The 22,607-nt window shown below is 52.3% G+C and overlaps 1 protein-coding gene across 1 annotated transcript in view; it reads right to left on the reverse strand.

Annotated features, from left to right (window-relative positions):
• The window catches only part of ADCY1 (adenylate cyclase 1 (brain)), a 142,802-nt gene that overhangs the window by 114,201 nt on the left and 5,994 nt on the right, over positions 1–22,607 (reverse strand). The window contains exon 2 of the mRNA XM_012646975.1: positions 12,200–12,349. Within this exon, the coding sequence (XP_012502429.1) occupies positions 12,200–12,313 (114 nt within the window). The 5' untranslated portion in view covers positions 12,314–12,349. The remainder of the gene's footprint in view (positions 1–12,199; positions 12,350–22,607) is intronic.

Genomic DNA, 22,607 nt, shown 5'->3' on the forward strand with positions numbered 1-22,607 from the left:
TAGCAATTCAATGGTTCAGTAAAAGAATTATACATCCTGACCAAATGGGGTTTAATTCAGGATGCAATTCTGGTTCAAAATTGAAATATCAATCAATGCCATACACCACAGCAACAGGATAAAGAATAAAAGTCATATAGCAATTGACACAGAAAAAGAATCTCATGAAATTCAACATTCATTTATGATGAAAACTTTCAGAAAAATAAACATAGAGGGGGACTTCCTCATCTAAGAACATACAGAAAAATCTGCACTTAACACGTACTTACTGGTGGAACATCGAATGGTTTCACCAGGGACAAAGCAAGGACGTCAGTTCTCATTACTCACATTGACCATCACACTGGAAGGTCTTATCATTGCAATAAGTGAAGACAAGAGAAAGCATACAGATTGGAAAGGAAGAAACAGAAGTAATAGGATGGTCCACACAGAAAATACAAAGGATGTTACAGAAGCAAACACAAAACAAAAGAAAATAATACCAAAAAACTGCTAGAACAAATAATTGAGTTCAGAAGGTTGCCGTATAAAATATCAGCATGCAAAAATCAATTTTATTTCTATACACTAGTAAGAAACACGGCTAGTGATATTTACAATATCGTTTACAGCCACTCAAAAAATGAAATGCATAGGTACAAATCTAACAACACGTGTAAAGTACTTGTATGCTGAAAACAACAAAACGCTGATTAAAGATACCTGAGTAGATCTAAATAAGTGGGGAGACATACCATGTTTATGGATTGGAATACTCAACCTAGTAAAGATGTCAGTCCTCTCCAAATTGATATACAGGTTTAATACAAATACAACCAAAAGCCCAGCAAACTCTTTAGTACATGTAGACAAGATTATTCTAAAACTCACATGGAAAGGAAAAGGAATAATAATAGCTAACATCATTTTTAAAAAGAACAATAAGGTGTCAGGAATCAGTCTACCCAATTTCAGGACTTACAGCAACAGCAGTCAAGATGGTATGGTGTTCGTTGTTGGATAAACACACAGGACAATAGTACAGAATCTAGAATCCAGAAACAGACCACACAAGCATGCCCAATTGATACCTGACAAAGGTTCAAAAGCAATTCCACAGAGGAAGGATAGCCTTTTGAACAAATGCTAGAGCAACTGGACATCCACAGGTGAAAGATCTTTTTCCAGACCTTCACAGATCATGTAGACAGAAAATCAACAAAGAAACATTAAATTTAAATCGTGCCATAGACCAAATGGACCTAACAGACGTTTACAAAACATTTCACCCAACAGATGCAGAATGCATATTCTTTTCATTAGCACATGGAACATTCTACAAGATTGGCCATGTTAAGATACAAAATAAGTTTCAAAAAAATTTTTTAAAAAATCATACCCCAAATATCTTATCTGACCATATGGAATAAAACTAGACACCAATAATAAGAGGAACATTTGAAACTATACAAATACATGAAAATTAAGCAACATGCTCCTGAACAACCAATAAGTGAAGGAAGAAATGCAGAAGGAAATTTAAAAATTCCTTGAAATGAATAAAAATCAAAACACAGTATGCCAAAACCTATGGGACATAGTAAAAGCAGTACTAAGAGGTAAGTTTATGCCAATAAATACCTACGTCAAAAAAGTAGAAAGATTTCAAATAAATATCATAATAATGCACCTCAAGGAACTAGAAAAGCAAGAACAAGTCACACCCAAAATTAGTAGAAAAAAGAAATATTTAATAATAAAGATCAGAGCATAAGTAAACAAAATTGAGAGAAAAAATACAAAAGAGCAATGAAACAAAAAGTTGGTTTTTTGAAAAGATAAAATCAACAAACCATTAGCTAACTAAGAAAAAAAGAAGACCCAAATAAATAAATTAAAAACAAAAAAGGAGACATCACAGTGGATAACACAGAAATAACATACAAACGGTCATGAGAGAATACTATGAACAACTATGCAGCAATAAATTTGAAAACCTAGAGACAATGGATAAATTCCTGGACACATACAACCTACCAAGATTGAACCAGGAAGAAAAAGAAAACCTAAAGAGACCAGTAACAAGTAACAAGATTAAATTCGTAATAAAAAGTCTCCCAGCAAAAAAAAGTCCAGGACTGGATGGATTTACTGCTTAATTCTACCAAACCTTGGAAACGGAAAATGGTGCAGTCCCCTTGGAAGACAGTGTGGTGTTTCCTCAACACATTAAACACAGAGTTACCACATGACCCAGCAATTCCACTCCTAGGTATTTATCTAAGAGAAATAAAAACATGTCTCCACACAAAAACTAGCACACAATTTTTCATAGCAGCATTATTTATTGTAGCCAAAAAGTGGAAAAAACTCAAATATTTATCAACTGTGAATAGATAAACAAAATGTGGTCCATCCATAGAGCAGAATATTATTTGGCCATAAAAAGGAATGAAGTAGTGATACATGGTACAGTCTGGATGCACCTTGAAATCATTATGCTAAGTGGAAGGAGCCAATCGCAAAAGGCCACATAGTATGTGATTGCATTTGTATGAACTGTCCAGAATAGATAAATCCACAGAGACAGAACGTAGATCAGTGGGTGCCTAGATCTGGGTGGAGGGCAGGTGGGGTTAAAATGGAGAGTGACTCCCAATGGATACAAGGTTTCGTGGGAGGTAATAAAATATTCTAAAATTAGATTATTACATAATAATTCTACAAATAATATTAATTTTATTTCTTATATGTGTTAAATAAGATTAATATGTAACAAGATTAATAAGGTTAAGATTATATAAATATGTTAAATAAAATTTGTATATAATGAGATTAAAATTATTGTATAATAATTTTGTATGATAATAATTCCATAAATATAGGAAAAACATTTCATTGTTTTGAACTTTCAATTAAACTTTATGTTATATAAACACAATAAAGCTGTTTATAAAATGAAAAACAAGTAACAATTGTCACAGTTTGAGATGGGTGCTGTGCATGGACCAACCCTGTTTAAAATCCATCCTCTCGCTTAAGTGGAAGCCTTCTTTCTCTTGACAAATTTCTTCACACAATGAGAACTCGAAATTGTTCCATTTACCTTGTTAGGATAACAAATTGAGTGTGTGCTTTAAATAGCTGCATGTTATTTTTGGAATTCTGATTTAATAACGGCATCTCAGAAACAGCCAGGGCCCTTGGAGGGGTGGGCTCCACACTACGGGAGAGTAAGCTGAACCCTGGGGTTCCAGGCTCCCCAGGTCGGGTGAGCTGAAGGCAGGGAGGAAGCCCCAGGGGCAGAGGTGACCTTCACGTGCCTCATACCTCTTCCCTGTGCTCTCCAGCTGTGACAGGCACAGACCTCAGGCTAGACCTCAGTGGTGGCCATGAATACCTGAGGCCCGGGTGGTCTTCACCACCGAGGGGAGCTGCACTTCCAGCCCACATGCCCAACCTCTCCAAGCTGAAGGAAGGCAGATCTCATGCTTAGAGACCTGGCTGTCCCTTCCCCAAAATAACAACTGTGACCCCCACACACAATCTGCTGCCTGAATGCCTTCCCACCTCCCTGCCTCTACCTGGCAAGCTCCTACACATCCCTCAAAGCCCTGATCACTCCCGCTTCTCTCTGCTGCCACAATCTGTGTGTGCCAGGTGCCTGTTTAGGCGGCCTATGCATCAGCACCCAGGAGGCTCTTTAGACACCCCCTTCTGGGATTCAGTGGTAAAGCAGTGGTTTCAGTGGGTCTGGGCAGGGTCTGGGGCTCTACATCTCTCACCAGCGTCTGGGTGGCCGAGGACCACACCATGGAAGCACCTCTGGTAATCTGGGTGACATGGCCCGGCTGGCTGCCTGCAGGTGAGCTGCGTATTCCCAGTGCCCCCAGCAAGCTCAGCTGGGCTGGTGGGAGGGGCGACACTGGAGGCAAAGAAGCTCGCTCGCAGGGCTCGCCTCCCCTTCAGGTCCAGTCAGGGCCTCCTCCCAGAGCCCTGGTGCCCGTCACCTCCAGGAGCATCTCCACAGCCAGAGCGGCCCGGTGCCCTCGGCTCTGCCCTCAAGCCTGCGAGTGTCCTCGCCAGTGTCCTCCATCCCCTCTGCAGGCTGAGTTCAGATCCCTTCCCCTCTCCTCACACCAGCTCCAGGCTGGACACGTCCGGAGGGCAAGGCCCATCCCCGCTTGTCCTCACCCCAACCTCTCACCACAGGCTCGCTGGCGCGGTCACCACCTGCGTGTGAGGTACGCACGCGGAGGGGCCGGCGGGAGCGCTGGGCCCGGGAAGCTACCGGATTAATTGTCCCCCACAGCGTCTGCTCACTCCCCGCTTAGGGATGAGGACCCTCCGCTTGTAGCTCCACAGCCAGTGCTCTGGATGCTAAACCGGAAAGAGGTTGCAAAAACCAAACAATAGTGGTTTCTAAAGTTCTGAAAGTACTGAGAAAGGGCATCTCCCTGCCCGGGAGGAAATGGCAGTCCCTGAGCAGAAGGGCAGAGCATCCAGGTCGGGACCCCACCATGCCCTGTGACCCACATCCAGCCACTCTGGGGCTGCTGGATCGGAGGCCCAGAGCCCGTCAGTGAACCAGGCAGGGGCAGGAGGGGTGTCCCGAGCCCAGGCCTGCTTCTCCACCAACTGCACAAGAGCCCATCCTGGACTCACAGACAGTATGTCCTTGTTTTATATCATGCATTTGACTTTTTCCTGAAATAGAATAGCATATGTTGTTTGGTGGACGCTATGGACAAAAGCAAAAGCCCCCAAAATTCATAGGCTGAAGCTCTAACCCCCAATGCGACTATATCTGAAGACAGGGCCTTCGGGGAAGTATTTAAATTAAAATGAAGTAATGGGGTGGGCCCTAGTCCCAAATGTCTTGTGTCCTCACAGAAAGGAAATTTGGACACACAGAGAGACAATGGGGTGTACACACAGAGGGATGGCCATGCGAGGACACAGAGAAGACAGCCACTCGCATGCCACGGAGAGAGGCCTCAGGAGAACCCGCCCCTGCAGACACCCTGATCTTAGACTCTGCAGCCGCCAGAACTCTGAGGAAATAAATTTCTAGTGTTGAAGCCACCTGGATCACAGCACCTTGTTACGGCAGCCCAAGCTGACCAGGGCAGAGCTGGTTCCCAATAACTCTGGAGCCACCACCTGCCCCGGCTCCCTCCTTCCAGACCTGTGTTCATGAGAAAGCCAATTCCTATTTGTTTAAGCCACCATTGGCCAGGTCTGCTACTTGCTGCCAAACCTGGTCCTGACTGATGTGCTGTCCCAAGGGGCCACTTTACCCCAGACCGAGCTCTGCTGGCTCTGTCTCCCTTCTTCGGGGTCAGGGTCTGCCTTCCCTCAGCTGCCCCTGGCCCCAGGCCCTGCTCCCCGGGTTCCTCCCAGACAGCCTAGTGAGAAAGCGCAGGAGCTCCCTGTAGCTGTATCTGCCAAGTCCCTGGTCACTTCCAGCTCCTGCGCCCACTCCACGGGTCACTTCACGGCACTCTACTGAACACAGCTGGGCCTGGCTCCCCAGTCCTCGAGAGCTGGGGCTGCAACACTGGACTCGCTGCTACAGACCTGGCCACTCCCCCGTGGACACGCTACCCGTGGCGCAATGGACCAGTCCTCACCAGTATGGAGGTGGCCCCAGTGGGTTCAGGGGACCCTTCCTTCCCAGCCACGTCTGGGCTCTCTGTCTTGACACTGGCAGCCCCCAAGCCTGGGCTGTTCCACCAGGGAGGGGAACCAAGAGGAGCAGCACATCCAGGGACCACACACTGGCCACCTCCAGCTGCCACGCAGACTTTAGACAAACAAGAAACAAGACAGACCAGGAAAATGGCTGGAGTCCTCACAAACCTCCTCACAGCCCCCTAGGATGTGCTGCAGAGTCCCCAACCCAGAGACCTAGATGCCAACCAGCTCCAGCACCTTTCCATGCCAATGGCACAGCACTCGACACAGAATGTCAGGGAGGAGATGCTAGGATCCACGTGGCTTCTACAGAGAAAATTCTGAAGCATGAGCTGTAGAAACCACGTTGCCCAAGACAACAGATAAAGGGGCACTCCTGGAGAGCTGGGGGACTGAAGACAGTGGGCTGTGCCAGCCACAGGGCCAGGGGACCCGCAGCACGGAGACAGAAAGCAGCATCCAGGCAGGAGGGGGTGTTCCACTGCCCCTGCCTATCACTCCCCAGGAGGGATACTGGGCAGGGGCTGCTCCAGAAACAGGCAATAGAGTAGGTCCTCTTCACTGCCCAGCACCTGACCAACAAGTCAGGAGCCAAGAGCATTCTAGGGCCACTGGGGCTGACCACAAACACCCCTGGGCCTCCGTTCCCCTTGCAGGGGTGCCCTGACAACAGCAGGACTAATGTGTCACCCCTGACCAGGCAGCACACCCTGCCCCTTGCTCCAGAACCCAGTGCACTAAACAGCAACAGGGCGAGGGGGCTGTGCACCCAGCCCACGCCCCCCCCCCAGTCACTTCCACAACAAACAGCAAAGGGCCTGGGGCCCAACCACTAACGGAAATGGGACTGAGAACCAGGCTTTTCCGCCGTCCACAGGACTTGTCTGCCTTGGACTTGGGAGTCCAGCTCAGTCCTCCCTAACAAGCCAGCTCAACCTGGGCTTAACCCGCTTGGCAGATCGGATTGGAATGACATTTTCCTTTAAATTCTGTATAACTCATCTGTGAGCCCATCTGAGCCTGCTGTTTACTTTTTGGTAAGCTTGTAAATTACCGAGTCGATATTTTTAATGATTATAGGATTTTTCAGGCTTTCTTTTTCTTCGAACATCATCTTTGGTAACTGATACTTTCTGGGAATTTGTCCATTTTGACTCTTTTCAAATATGCTGGCATAAAATTATTCTTAGCATCTTCCTATTATCTATTTTTAATCCCTCTTTACCGGCAGCCGGCCCCTTCTTGTCCCCCACGCTCCCTGTCTGTGCCGGCTCTTCCTTCTCGATCAGTCTCTCTACGGCTTTTCTATTCCAAAGAACCAACTTTGGACATTTTTGTTCAGAACAGAAGGAGCACTGTTAAAAGAACCTTCCACACCCTATTGGAGCACTTCATCTCAGGTATCTGTAAACCTAAACCGTCTGAGTGTTTTTCAGCCGAGGAGGGCTGTGACCGTGACGGGGAAAGAAGCCATGCGGGCTCTGCTGGGGGACCTGGTGCTCTGACCTGGGCTCCGCCACCGGCTACGCTGTTATTCCCTCCACTATCCTTCCCAAGTTACTTAAATTCTGAGAGTCCCAGTTCTCAAATTTACAAAACAGAATAAGGTCGTCATATTCTTAACAATGATGCAGACGACTGAAATTAATTTTAAAGAGATGTAACAACTCAGGAAGAACATCTCTGTGCCGGGACCTTCTATTCTGTCGAGGCCCTGTAGCCACGGGAAGGGGCCTGACCAAGGGCTGCGCCTTTGTTCGATTCCACAGGGGTACAGGCACTAAATGGTAAAGGAGGCAAGGGTGAGGGCTCCTGGTGGCTGTGTCAGTTGTCACCTTCCTCATGGGCTGCTGCAGAAATTAGCAGTAAGTAGGCACAGAACACCCAGGGGTGCATCCTGGCTGGGAAAAGCCAACAGCGGCATCATAACCCAGGACTCTGAGCAGTGCTCTCCAAGGCTTATGGTGAAGCATGTCCTACCACTGGTGTCAAAGTGCAATTTATCAAACAGGGCAAGAATGATTTTGCATTGGGGAACAAGGCGACCAATGCGTACGGCAGAAAAGAGCCCAAGAGCCTGCAGCCTCCACCTACATCCACCTACAGTACCGTCCGGGAGCCTCGGTGCAACGGCCCTGCTGCCACAGCCATTTCCATCTGTCCCATCAACTCCCATCCCAGGACAACACCGGGTTCAGCTAGGACAAGACGGGGGTTTTAATGCTGGGAATGTGCATTCCAGGACGGTGGTCTCCTGCTCTGTCCTCCCGCAGGCCCAGACGGCAGTGGTGGCCACAAAGTGCAAGCCTGTCTTGTAGGCACATCCCTGAGAGAAGGTGTTCTCTGGTCTCTTGAGCCAAACTGCTTTGTGAACTGAGCACAATCCTCTCCCCGCTCAGAAAGCTCCAGCCACGGAATCTCTGGGTCACACATTCACCCCCACAGGTAAGAAAACCATGCCCAACTCCTCCCAGTGTGTCTGCTCCCCCGCCTCCAGCTGTCCCCTGTACATTCAGCCCCACAGTGTGTCCATGATGCCTTTCTCCTGCCAGTGTCATGGCTCCCCTCCAGCATGGTCCAGTGCACATGCCTATCACTGAGTGCAGAGCCACCTCCGAGCACAGACATGCAAGAGCCAGACCTGCCCACCTCTCCACCAGTCAGGGCCATCTCCTTCCAGCTGAGGCCAGGACACCTGCAATGATGTCCCTCAGGGGACTGTGCACAGGAGCACCCAGCTCAGAGTCTCTGTCCATGCTCCTCCCCTCAACTCCACCTCGCTCGGCCCCCATCTTCCAACCCCTCTGGACTATGCCCTGCATCCCTCCACCTCCTGCTGATGACACCCAAATCCCCTCCCAGGACTGAGATGCATCCCCCAGAATCCCTCCCCAGAGCTAGTGTGCATCCCCCTAGAATCCCTTGCAGGACTGGGGTGCATCCACCAAGATACCCACCAAGAGCTGGAGTACATCACCCCAGATACCCTCCCAGGACTGTGGTGAGTCCCCCAGACCCCCTCCCAGAACCAAGGTACACCCCGTGGATCCCCTCCCAGAACGAAGATGCATCCCCCAGATCCCTTCTCAGAACCATGGTGCAACCCCAGATCTCCTCCGATTGCCCACTGTGCTGCCTTAGCAGTCTAAGTGGCTGGCGAAGGCTCCGGAAGCAGGTCCTTATGGAAGTGTGTCATTAACAGAATTGAAACATGAAATGTAAGTGATCCCAACTAGCCATATGGTAGAGGGTCCCTCGCCTGTAACTCAAGAGGCTGCAGCTTCATAACAACACAGGGGAGGCCTGGGCAGAGCTGCCACAGCCACCACAGTCCCCAGGCACACACTGGTGGGCCCAGTGCCTACGGTGCCTGAGAGCTGGCAGGGCCCTCTTGGGCCCCCGGTATTCCCTTCCACCATCCCAGAGAGACAAGGCTCCCTGTGCTGAAGTCAGCCAGCAGGAGGCAGGGAGGAGGAGGGCAGTTGTGGTGTGATACAACCCCAAAGGCTCAAGGGAATTGACGGAAAAATACAGCCAAAGAGGGGACTGCTGAGGTCTCAGGATCGACTCGGGGAACTCATGAAAGTCATGTCCTCACTCAGTGCTAGGGTATCAAAAATTAGCTCAGCTTTAAAGCAACAGAGGAAATCACAAAGGCAAATGATTCTTCCATTTGAAAATCTAAAAGATTGAACTTTTATACAAAGAAAAGCAAAACTAGAGAAACACGTGGAGAAACCCGGGGACCCCTTCTGATGGAGCGTCAGTCTCCATGTTACTCGGTGAGCTGCGCATCCAACTGCCAGGAGAGGCGGATGTAACCGGGCGGAGGGCCCGAACGTAAAGCCCTACAGAAGGGAAACACGCATGAAGGAGTCGTTATCGGATTCAGGAAATGTAACGGGGCAGGTTAAACAGGAGGCATCAAGTCCTACCAGAGAGAGACAGAGAGAGAGAGAGAGGGAAGAAAGGAAGGAGAGAGACAGAGACAGCAGAGGGTGAGGGGAGAAAGAGAGAGACACCAGACACTGGGGGCAGCACACAGAATCCCCGCCGTCACCCAGGGGCTGTCGCACCCACAGGGCCGGGCAGGGCCTGGCAATCTGCATGCCAACAGGCTCCCCAGTGCTGCAGTTGGCCCCAGGTCCCACGTAGTGCACCACCGCTACCGACAGCCGGGTGTAATCAGCTGCGAAGGAACACAAGTTTTGAAAATACCCCAGGAACTCAGGAGAGAAATGACTTCATATTTACACTCCTGAAAATGTGACTATGGAAATACTTCACGTCTAGATGAATAAACATGTGCATGAAGAAAAAAACTTTTTTAGAACATGGTGTGTAAATGTCAGGTGCTGAGAACACTGGCAGGACATGAGTTAAGGGGAAGAATAAGCAGCTGTTTTAAACCACATTTATAACATGAGTGGGTACTTCTTTGCAAAATGTTAAGTCAAAACACAGAAAATCAAATTATAGACACACAAAAATGATAATTATGTGAGGGGAAAATATGCATAAAGGCTAAACCTTAAAAATAAACGGCATTCAGCTGGGTTAACTGAATTGGGTGACATTTATCATTCTGAAAATTTCCTGCTTAAGAACATCAGCTCTGCAGTTAGAACTTGGATGGGTCTCTGAGCCTCCCTGAGTCTGCATTTCCTCATCCACAGAGCTGAGAAAATCATCCATTGCTCACAGAGCTGCTATAAAACCAAGTGAAATTATGCACGTTAAGCTACAAAGTCTAGACAAGAAAATATTAGGAGCCATGATAGTCCATAAGAGAGGCAGCAAAAGTCAGAGAAGAAATGAACATAGACAAACGTAGAGGAAGCGGGAAGGGAAGATGTGGAAAAGGAGATGGGAAAAGCAAAGGATGATTCAGAAATACACACAAGCACAGCCCACAAAAAGGTCTTTGCTTTCACCAATGCAGAGGGTGTATTTAAGGGGAAAACAGGGCTTCCAGAGATTCACTTCTGGGATCCTGTGGAGGTAATAAAAATAAGGTCAAACACCTCTCAGGAAGTACAAAGCAGATATCTCTGCCAGTGTTGACGGCGCTGGTCTAAGAGAAAATGCGCAGGACGCAGTCTCGGAAGATGCACGATTTATGCACACACACACTCATACACACCTATGTACAACACACGTGTCAACAAGCATGCACACATATACATGTATCCCCACATACACTCAGACAGAAACATTCAGGCACACACATGCACAGACACAGAGGTGTGCCCACACAGACACGCACATCCATCTGAATGCAAAACTACACAAACATGCAACCACGTAGACTTACGGACATGCATATGCATGCATGCATACACATGTGCACACACATCCACACAGACATACATGTGCGTGCATGTAGAGACAGAAGCAAATGTGCACATAACCAACCACACATGCATATCCACCAGTATGTACATATACATGTACACACAGACACGTACCACCCCCCACATATCCAGCCACACAGACATGTCCTCCCACACATTCATACACATGGCAACAGACACATGATCTAAACATACATATGTGATCTATTTCTCAACTATATCCTACTTTTATTGTAAATACTAGGAATCATTACAATATCTACACATGAAAAGAAATGTGTGTTTTAAAATATATAGTCACTATAACAATATCTTGTATTTACAATAAAAGTAGAATAAATATGGTTGAGAAATAGATCCTATCTGTCCCACCACCAGCACAACCACAAGCTGAGACCTCAGCAGTCTGGTGCCACAGAGGCCTGTGGGCCCCAAGGCTGGGAGAAGAGTCCGGATCCTTCCAGTTAAGGTGCCTGGAATGCACCAAGCCACACCCAGAGCTCCTGGCTCATCATTCTTGGGCCCACATGGTGGGCACAGGCCCTGGGCAGCAGACAAGAACATACAGGGGATGAGTCACAGAGGGCGCTGGGAACCCAGCCGTGGCTCCCTCCAAGCCACTGTGCTTTCCCGCATGGCTGCTTCCTCCTGAGAACTCAGGTGATGGTCACGCTGCTCCTCCAGCCTTGGCGAGGAACCAAGGAGGGTGCTTACGGCCGTGCTGCAGATGCCACCACCACAACCACTGTGACTCCTCTACATCTCCCAGGCACAGGGATGTCTCCACACCCCAGAAATGCCAGCATGCTGTAGGGCCAGCATGCTGAGCTGAGTTTGGGGCTAGTGGGAGCCCCAGGCCAGTGGGTCAGGGCCGGCTGCATGGTCACGTTCCCCCAAGGCACAGCCAGGACCTACCTGGTCCTCCCAAGGCAGCTGAACCTACTCCAGCTGCATCCGGAAGACAACTTGCCCAAATGCCCAGAACGGCTCTATCCCGGCGCCACCCCATCTGTCAAGAGCTGCTCAGCCCCCACCAGGCGGCAAGCCCAGGCTGCCCACCCATTTGATTCCTATAAACCTCAAGGCGTCTCTTCCACAGCCCCAGACACCAGCGTGTACCACTGGGAAGTGTGGCCAGTGTCAGACCGGCCCAGGACACTGACCTGCTTCTCGTTCTCATCCTCCAGCCTCAGCCGGTCCTCGATGCAGCTCCGGGCCTGCAGGAAGGCCTTCCTCTGCGAGCGCTCGGTCAGGATCCGCACGAAGACCCCATACATGTTCACGCCAACGAAGAGCAAGGCGTTGGCGCCAAGCTGCAGGGAGAGAAGGAGGCAGCGTGTGGGCCTGGCGTGCCCACGTGCATGAAGGGGCCCGAGCTGTCCAGAGAGCCCAGCGGGCGCTCCAAATAGCCATGGCTTCACACTAGCCGGGACAGCGAGTTCACCCTCATCCTGTCTGGGTAGGCAGCATGTGCAACAGCATGTCAGGGAATTGAAGGGTATCCAGGCTTAGTGTCACAGCTGACTTGTGTCCCCCAAAATTCATACTTTGAAGTCCTAACTCCCAGGACCTGTAATGTGACTGTATTTGGATACAGGGTCTTTAAAGAGGTAATTAAGTTGAAATGAAGCCATTAGAGTTGTCAATAATCCAATCTGACTGGTGTCTTTATACAAAGGGAGATTAGGACCCAGACACACACAGAGGGACAATTGTGTGAGGACCAGGGAGAAGACAGCCATCTGCAGGCCCAGGAGAGAGGCGTTAGGAGCAACCCTGCCAGCACCTTGATAACAGCTCCCAGCCTCTAGACGATGGGAGAATAAGTTTCGGTTGTTAAAGTTGCCCAGTCTGTGGCTCTTGGTTATGGCAGCCCCAGGAAACCAATACCCTTAGAAAGTATCAGTGTGAAGAGTGGTCATTCCCTTCCCACAAAGGCTACATGAGAAATGCTCCAGACTCAGTGAAATCAGGATGTCATATTGAGTAGGAAGGAAGCACCAGCACAAAGACAGGGAGACACGGCGTCCAGAGGCCGGTGCTCCTTAGTTCTGCCCCAACTTTGGCATATGAGACACGAGAAAGAGGCCGGGCTGAGGAGCCAGTGCCAGCAGTGGGCCCAGACTCAAGGCTCAGGTCTAGGCTCAGACCCAGGCGCAGGCCAGACAGTGCTTCTCTCCACAGCCACTCCCCACCGCCCCCAGCCAGCCTCCTCGCTGGTCTGCCCCTACATCTCGCAGACCACTGAGCCCAGGGACTGGACAGAGGGACCTCTCATGAACCACACAGGACTGCAGCACGTCCCGCCAGGGGCCCTGCACTGGGGCTGCGGTTTCTAAGCATTGTATGAAACAGCTTTCCCTCGGTCAGCTGCAACAGTGGAGAATTTCTATGTCTGATTAAGCCCAGGCATCTCTACCTCTGCCCCAGGGAGCAGAAACCTGCAGGTTCCAGCTGTCACTGCTCCACACGGATTAAACATGAATATATGCCGCACACTATATTACACAGAGAACAGAGAACAAAAACAAACACGGTGGCAGGCGGAGCAGCTGATCACTGACAGGGAGCTCCTGCAAGAGACCAGGAGGTGGACCCGTGGGAAGGGAGACATAGGTACATCGCTCAGATGGGGGTGAGGATAGGCAGGAGGGGAGCCCCCAGGCAGCTCGTGGAGGGAGATCTGGCAACACCTGGCCCCAGACTGGATGTTGGGATCAGAGAGCAGGCACAAGAGCTGGGACCAGCCGGGTTCAGGGGCCACACAGAGCAAGGTCCACAGGGAGATGACAGATTTGGGCACCTTCGAACTCAAGGTGCATGACATGGGCTCAAAGATGTGCCCATCAGCAGGCTGAAAAACAAACCTATGGCCAATGGTCGTGTGCAACCTAGAACATGAGAGTCAATCTCTAGGAGGTGACAGGGAGGGAGGATGAGGGACAGCAATCTGCGGGGCCCCGGTGGACAACCATCCTCTGTCTCCTACGGGGGACCTGACCCTCGCCCGGCACGGTGCCCCACAGGCAAGGCAGACACGCCCACCTGACGGTGTGGGGCCAGCGACATTAAACACCACATGCTGGAAGGGCAGTGAGCCGTCCTTCCTGGATGGCACCACCCTGACCACAGCCTCTGGGCTAGCTGTCACTTGTGAGATGGCTGGAGAAGATGGTAAGACACCCAATAGGATGGTCCCCCTGGGACCCTGAAATCTCCACTATGACCCTGAACATCTCCATATGACCCGAACATTGCCATATATCTTTCCCTCAGTGCTTTCTAAGGAGCTGTCATCGTGGAGTGGATACAATCTAGATCCAGCTTTTTCCATGTGACACAGAGCACATTAGGATGTGTTCAGTGCTCAGAATCACTGAACACCTGGATGTGTGTGTGGAAAGGTCAGGGCAGGAGGGGGGAGCTGGGGCCACTGCACAAGGGGTGGTGGGGGGTGGGGGGGCACTGGAGCCACCAGAGCTGAGCTGGTGCAGCCCGAGGAGGGGTTTCAGGCGGTGCATGAAAACACACACCACCTGACAACATCACCTGAAAACATCACCGGAGCGGGCTTTTCACTGTGGGAAGGGAGGGGTGGTCACCAGGCTGACGCCACCCAGCCGTTAAAACAAAAACGTTAACTAAGAACAAAAGCTCCCTTTGAGATTGTCCACATCTTAGCTTCCTTTCTCCCGTGGTTTCCTCCTGGAACACAATGGGCTTAGATTACAAGCATATGGCAAGGGGTCCACAGGCAGGACGGGGGTGGGGGTACACAAAACAGCTGATGGGGCAGCTCTTCAAGATGCCTGCCCCTCCCATGTGCATCAGAGCCCTCCTGCATCGGGGGACAGACCGTGGGGGCTGCGACGAGGGACGCTGGGCCCTCATCTCTGCACTGCATAGAGGTGCCCTGAGAGCTCCCCCAGCCCCGGGAGGCTCCACTCAAAGGGAAGCACCGACCCCCTCTTCCCAGCTCACCTCCCCATTTCTGGGAGCGACAAATCTGTCCTCGCTAGGATGGGGCCATCGCTCACTGCTGTTAGGATATCTGAGAGGCATCCTCACCAATAAAACCGACTCTCCCCCCACAAGAAGCGTCAGACCCCCGAGGGTTCCTCGAAGGGAAAGTCTCCGTCAGCCAAACCCCGTCTCTGTGAGTTGGGGCTGCCTCCCCTCAGGGAAACCCACTGAGCGGCTGTTGAGCAGGGACTGCTGGGGAAAGGACATTTGGAGAGGACTGTGCCCCTCCCCTACCATGAGCCCAGGGCTCGTCCACCTGGGCTACATGCCCCCCATCTCCCAGACCCAGCATCTTCACCCGCCAACTGCATCTGCTGATGCAAACACACCACCCAGGGTTTGGGATTCTCAGTTCTCCCAGGAAGCTCTCTGAACTCATGGCCAAAGGGGCATTTGGGTCAAAAAAAATGCCTGCCGAGGCCGGTGGATTGTTTGAGCTCAGGAGTTCGAGACCAGCCTGAGCAAGAGCGAGACCCCGTCTCTACTAAAATAGAAAGAAATTAATCGGACAACTAAAAATATATAGAAAAAAAAAAAATTAGCCAGGCATGGTGGCACATGCCTGTAGTCCCAGCTACTTGGGAGGCTGAGGCAGGACTATTGCTTGAGCCCAGGAGTTTGAGGTTGCTGTGAGCTAGGATGACGCCACGGCACTCTAGCCCAGGCAACAGAGTGAGACTCTGTCTCAAAAAAAAAAAAAAAAAAAAATGCCTGGCCCAGTACAAGACTGTGGTGACATGGCTTAGCACATGTCACAACGATAAGGGAGGTGGGCTCAGGGTCACCACGAGCTCCCCAGAGACCACAGCTCTAGGGACTGCAGGACCCTGGGGGAGAGGGGGCCTTACTCCCACCCCACCCTACTGGCCGGCCACCCTGAAGCAGCAGATCCCATTCTGGCCTGGTCCAGGCCACCCACATGCTACCACTTCACCCACCGGCCATGTTAGCCCAGGGCCACTTACAACCAGGCATGCCCCACGTGGGCCTCGGCTGCTGGCCTTGCAGTCTGGATGCCCTCTCCGGCCCTCGTCCTAGCCAAGGGCTGTGCCAGGCTGTGAGAGAGGAAGCGAGCCCAGGTGTCCTCACCAGAGCCAGACCCTGCCCCGCCCCCACCTGCTACCTGCACTACCTCTCTGTGCTTCACTCTCTCCCTCTGACTGATGGGCAGGTGGGTGACAACTGTCATATCTACCGAATGAGAGTATCATAGAGACCTAAGAAATAACCCCAAAAAGGGCACCTGGAAACACCCTGGAGAAGCCTTCATGGGACTTACCGGCCCAGCCAGGTGGAGCCTCCCAGGGAACCAGGGCTCAGGTAGGCTGAGCACCAGCGTGTTCCCCGGACGTAGCCAGAAGCAGCAGGACCTGTCTGCAGGCCCCGGGGCATTTCTACTCATTCACGCACCACCTGAAAACATCACCTGGAAACCTCGCTGGAGCAGGCTTCTCACTGCGGAAGGGGAGGGCGGTGCATGGCTAATGCCACTTGTGGTCACTAGACCAGCATCCTGAGGGAGCCCTGAGACCTGTGCCCCCAGATGTCCCACAGTTTTTGCAGAAACCGTTTTCCCAACCTGACACCACCATTCCGCACCCCCAGATACTTACCCCTCCTCCCCAGGCCATGTCCAGGGACAGCTGCCACTGCCCAAGCCAGAATCTGCAAGTCCTCTGGCCTCTCTCCTTCCTCATGCCTTCATCAGTTGCTGCCCGGAGAGCCCCATGCCACCCGCTCTCTCCATCCCCACTGCCCTGCACCACTCACAACTGGGCTATAGCAAGAGTCCCCCCTAGGCAGACCCTGCCATAAACCAGGCTCCACCTCTCTAGCTCACTGGAGACTGCCAAGCCCTGGGCTCACCTCTGACCTGCCCCTTATGCCTCCTCCCTTGTGTGCAGGGCATGCAGCACACATATGTGCATGCAGGCGCACACACGGGAGCGCATGCCCAGCCACGCCAAGGCACACAGCCCTGGGCAGATCATGCTCTCAGGCACATTCCCCTCATAGCAGCCTTGGCCAGGAGGATTTTCCCTCCTTTCCCAGAGCAGCCTCCTGACCCCTGGACTGGGCTAGGTGGTCTCCTCATCCCATGATACCCCAAGATCACCCTACTGAGTACAAAAACCTTTTTGTTGTACTCACTCCCGTTTTCAACCTGCTGCCACCCAGTCTGCCCCAGCACAGGGCACCGAGCCCGGGCAGCATTCAAACTACCCATGGGGATGGAAGAACCACTGCAGGGCTGTGCTCGAAACCTGCCTCTTCTGAGAAGAGGGCACGAGGGTGCGGATGCGGGGACCTGCTGCGGGAGACGCTCTCTCGCATTAACCTACGGTACCCCCACTGAAGGAGCTCACCCCACGACACTCCCCGCCCAGCCCTGCAGTCCAGTGACTGCAGTCAGGCCGCACCATTTCCCGAGCCCCTGGTCTGTGGGGTGCCCCTCTGCCCTCCTCCCCGACTGAGCCCTCCGTGGACGCAGTTCAGCCTGCCTTGGTGCTGGACAGCGGCTGGGTGCTGCTTGTGACGTCATTCTCTCCAAACCGTGGCTGAGTTTCAACACCGCACACAAGTTGTTCTTAAATTAACATAATTACTTGTTAGCTTCTGTTAATAAAAGTGCTTTAGAATTAGCGTTGTTTGAAAGAGGACCTGCAGAACGCTGATAATTGCTGGAGCTGGTGACGCGTACTCAAGGAATCCCTGTGCTGCTCTCTCTACTTTTGTGTATGTTTTAAGTTTTTCATAATAAAAATAAAATAAAAACAAGTTTTTAAAAAATCCGTCGGGCTTTCCTTGAGTTTCTGTGGTTGGGTTTCTAACATGTGAAGCTACGGTCATGGCCCCCGGGAACAGATTCCCATGGGGACCTGGTGAGTAGTCAGCCCTGGGGCTCCCTGGGCAGCCCCTGGCACCTCAGTTCTAAGGGGCAACCCCACGCAGCCTGCTCCTTCTCAGTGCCCCTCTCCCGCACGCCCAGCCTCTCCTCCCAGATCGTCATGCCCGCGTCTTCAGATTAGGAGGGACAGAGGAAACTGTTCACAGAGGCTGACATGCAGACACCAGCAGGAAAGTGAGGAAGGAAGACAGATGTAAGCCCCCAGGCGGCTGAGCACCCTGGGGACAGCTCCCATCCAAGCAGAGCCACTCCACACATGCCTAACACATCCCTGCCCACAGGATCAATGAATGACACTGTGACCATCTGAGCCTCCCTGAGAGGGAAACTCGAGCTCCAGCACACCCACCGGGACCTCAGAACAGCCCCGCTTCTGCTTTGCCCACCCCCATCCGTGGCACCTGCAATGTCTCTGGTCCCCTTAGACACCTGGACACCAGCACAAGCCACATGGCAGCTACACCATCAGCTGAACTTCGGGCACTGCCTATGTCCAACCCTGGAACAAACCAAAGCCCAGGTGCTTGGCATCAGGGATGTGCCCTCCCCAAGGGGCCCTGACAGTGGCGAGGCCCCACCCTGCACCCGCGGGACACAGTCAGTGCTCAGGAAACGTGTGATGTCTGCAAGTGCCTATTTTTACAATTAAATATCAGAGATACTTCAAAATCTTTAGGCTAAATCAATGTTTCCTAAAGTGTGCTCCCTTAGTTAATCATTTACATCCAGGGCAGGTATCATTTGAGAAAACAGCTGTCATGAGAAACAAGTTCAACAAACGAGTATTTCAGATGCCTTTTTGAGGCCATGATCGTTTCAGGAAGGCAAGGAGTTCTAGTAACAAGAGGACACTGGTCTCACGGGGGAGTGCAGGCAAAGGCACTGGCCATTTCCAAGAGCGTCACCGCCGAGTGTGGCTCCAGCGCAGGCTCCCTGCTCCGGCAGGCACACAACACACAACACATGTCCAAGGTGACCACCTGGAATGCTCACTGCCATACTCCCTACAGGAGCAGAACGTTCCAGAGCAGGCTGCCCCCACTCCCCGGCACGTGCCCGCAACTGCCCAGAGTCTCCTGAACTTTCCATCGCCCTCCCAAGCAGACGTGTCCCGGCTCAGATGCACACTTGCGGTGGTAACCTTGCTTCCAGGGATGGATACTGGAGCTGAGGAAACCCAGAGGTGCCCCCACAGGCCGAGAGAGGAGCCCACCTGGCGGCGCAGCCGGGTGACGCTGCACGTGGAGAGGCAAGATGCTGGCCACAGGCTGGGAGGTCTGGACCCAGCAGGTAGGTGGGGAGGAGGAGGGAGTCCCCAAAGAATGCAGAACGCAGAGTTACACGGGTTCGCGGGGACAGCACAGGCCCAGCTGCCAGGGAAAGGTGCTGGAGAGGTCAAGTGAGTCATCAGGACTGGTGGGCAAGGGCCAGCCAGAGGGGGCAGCCAGGCATTCTGTCCTCTGCGTGGCCCCGCTGTGAGATGCCCGTCCTCTCTGTCCCAGGTGCATGTCCGACATCCCACGCTTGGGCATGCGGTGCCTCAGGCCCCACAGAAGCTGCTGTGTGCACAACAATATTCCCCGTCGGACGCATTGGTGCTTCCAGGAGGCAGGGACACTGGAGTCAGTGTGTGACACATGAGCACAAGACATGACAGCAATCGGATGAACCACATCATTAAGAAAAGCGCACTCAGGTGGCCAAGCACTGGAGAGCCAGGCCAGCTGACCACCATGCATCTGCGTCTTCTCAGGCCACTCCCAAAGGCTCAAAGCCCACGTCAGAAAAGGAAACACTGTACTCTGATAAAAGAGCTGCCGTGTATTTTTAGAGCCAAAATAAAAAGTTGCGTTCAGATTGCGGACTTCCTTCTCTGCTGGGCTCAGAGGCTGGAGCTGGGGGCTCCCAGCACTTCTGAGGACCCCATCACACTGCTGGCAGTGTCCAGCCTGCTTCCAAGGTCCTCTGTACATACCAATGCCCTTGCACATATGCACACACATAAGCATGCATGCATGCACACATAAACATGCATACACGCACACATCCGCACACAGCGTGTACATACGATCATACACATCCACATGCATATGTGTGCACACATATGTACACACATGCATGAGCACAGAGGCGCCAGCTGGACAGCTGTGTCCAGGCTCTGTGCAGTCACACCCGAGCCTTGGGAAGCAGCAGACAGTTCTCTCCTCAGCTCCACGCTTTCTCCCCAGCCCCCACCGAAGGCAGAGGAAGCGCTGAAGCTCAGCGATCACAGCCACTCCTGCCATCCTTCTCATCTAGGGAAATGGGACTGTTCCGGGTCTGTGCTGCCTTCAGCGCAGAGCCAGAGCGGGATGCTGGAGTGGGCTTCCACTCTCCTTGCCCTGGGAATCCCCACGCCCCACACCTCCTTCCTGGGGCTGGTGTCTCCATGTGGCAGGAGGAAACACACATTGGTAGGAGGGTGGGGTGGGGCCCCCTTAGCACAACAACGCAGAGGACCCCCGTGCCACACTGAGAAAGGGGCCCAGACAGGTCTGAAGAGGGCACAGGGAGCCAAAGGGTTAAAGAGTACAAAGGAGGAAGGCTGGGAGGGAGGGTGACAGGAGGAATGGGGTGGTGGAGGAGCTGCCCATGCCCCAAGTGCCTGCCTTGGCCTGCCCTGGAGAGGGGCGCAGCTGAGCGGTGGCCAGCCCCACTCCCTTCCCCGCCAAGGGCTCTGGGGTCCTGGCCTGGTCACTGGCCCCACAGCTCCCTAGTCCCACGTGGATGTGCCCACCTTCCCACTAGCCCTCACCCCTGCTGCCTGGTCTCACTTCGCAGGCCAGACTCTGAGGTTGCCCAAGGTCACAGAGCTGGAGGTGCGGTGATGGGCCTCAGCCAGGGTCTCCGCCATGACACTGCTGAGACACAGGGCACAGACTGCCATTCCCTCAGAGGCCAGCGTGGCACATCCACCCGAAAAGAGGCACGTACTAATAAAAGTGTGGTAAGTGTGGGTAAGCACATGTGAGTGTACATTAGTTTACAACTGTGCATGTGGGTACGCTTATGTGTGCAGCAGTGTGCAAGTACATGAATCTTTGTAAGCAGGTGAGTGTGCATGTGTGAGCGCACAGAGTGAGCGTGTGCGTGTGAGTGAGTAAGTAAAACAAACAGTGTGAGAGTGCACGTGGGAGTGTTTGTGCAGGCAGGTGCATCTGAGTGTATACGAGCATATGAGTGAGTGTGCACTGGTGTATGAATGTGTGTTTATGTGTATGTACACGCATGTATGAGCATGGGTATGAGAATGAGTGTGAGGGTATACATGTGGCAGTGTTTGTGTGGGTGTGTACATGCAGGTATGTATACATGGGTGTGTGTGTTTATGTGTGAGTGTATGAGTGTGTGTTCATGCATGAACATGTGTGCATGTGTGTGTGAGCATGTGGATATGACTCACATCCTCAAATGTACTAAAACAGTGCCCTGAAGAGTGGGGAAAGTCTCTTCCCATTACCTTGCTCATCGGTGTGCACAGAGGAGCCTGTGGCCAAGGGAACAGGTCTCCCCCACCAAGTGGTCACAGGGAAGGGGCTGGGTGGCCAGCCTGCTTCTCCCGCCCAAATCCCTGCCCCTGCCACTTCAGCCCCCATGCTGCTTGGGACCTGAAAACCTGGCTGCAAAGGGGCAAGCCTGGCATGACGGCCACAGGGACACCAGCCTCGGTCACATGGCCGCCTCTGGGTGGGGCTGCTCTGCACGGTGTTCCCACTATTACAGTTGGCAGAGAACACTCAGGCTGAACAAAGCACCTGCTACCTGAGTCCTGGGGGTCTCTTGCAACATTCGATCAAGACCAGCACATTGCTTTACCTGTTCAGGTTCACTGAATAAGAGACCAATTAGTAGGTCACTGGCTCCATACAGCCAGTGACAGTAAAAGACAGCTCCCATGTCACTGAGCCCAGAACAGTGCAGGGAGGATAGGGAGCACCTCCCAGGTACAACCCATATGCAGTAGCTGGAGGACACATCTGTTCCGCAAAAGCACGGCAGGGAGCTACTGACCCCATCAACAGTGGGGGAAACTGAGGCATGGAGGATCATCTCATGCCCAAGGTCACACAGCTACACCAGAGCCCTGAGGTGCCGGGAGCCCCACCCACCCACAGGCTCCCCCCTGAGTTGGGAAATGGTCCAAGGATGTTTCTGGGTTCGGCATCTGAGCCACTCCACTTCACCTCATCAACCCAAGGAGCTGAGTCCTGGCCCTCGAGATCTCAGAGATGTGACAGGAGTGGGACATCGGCCTAAAACCACCATGAGCTCCTGGAAAAGGCACACTTACAGCTTTGACAGCTAGGTGGGGGCAGTGGCAAGCAGACATAGGAGCCTGCTGAGTGGTCACCTCTGGTCTCCTCCCACCTCCTCGGGCTCACCCCTCCCTCCCTCCTTGGGACCTTGCTCTGCACTGTGCTCAGAAGAAAGGGCACGTCCTCAATGTGGCGTTGTCCCTCTCTCTACTCCAGCAGCCCCTGTGGCTGGTCCCGGGGTCTTGGATGAGCATCCATTCCTCAGGGGAGCCACCTCCAACCATTCTGTCTGGTTTGTCCCCCATGCACACCTTCAAAGGTCACACGAATGTCCCACGTGGCACC

Source organism: Propithecus coquereli, unplaced genomic scaffold (genome assembly GCF_000956105.1).
Source record: "Propithecus coquereli isolate 6110/MARCELLA unplaced genomic scaffold, Pcoq_1.0 Scaffold252, whole genome shotgun sequence".
Lineage (NCBI taxonomy): Eukaryota > Metazoa > Chordata > Mammalia > Primates > Indriidae > Propithecus > Propithecus coquereli.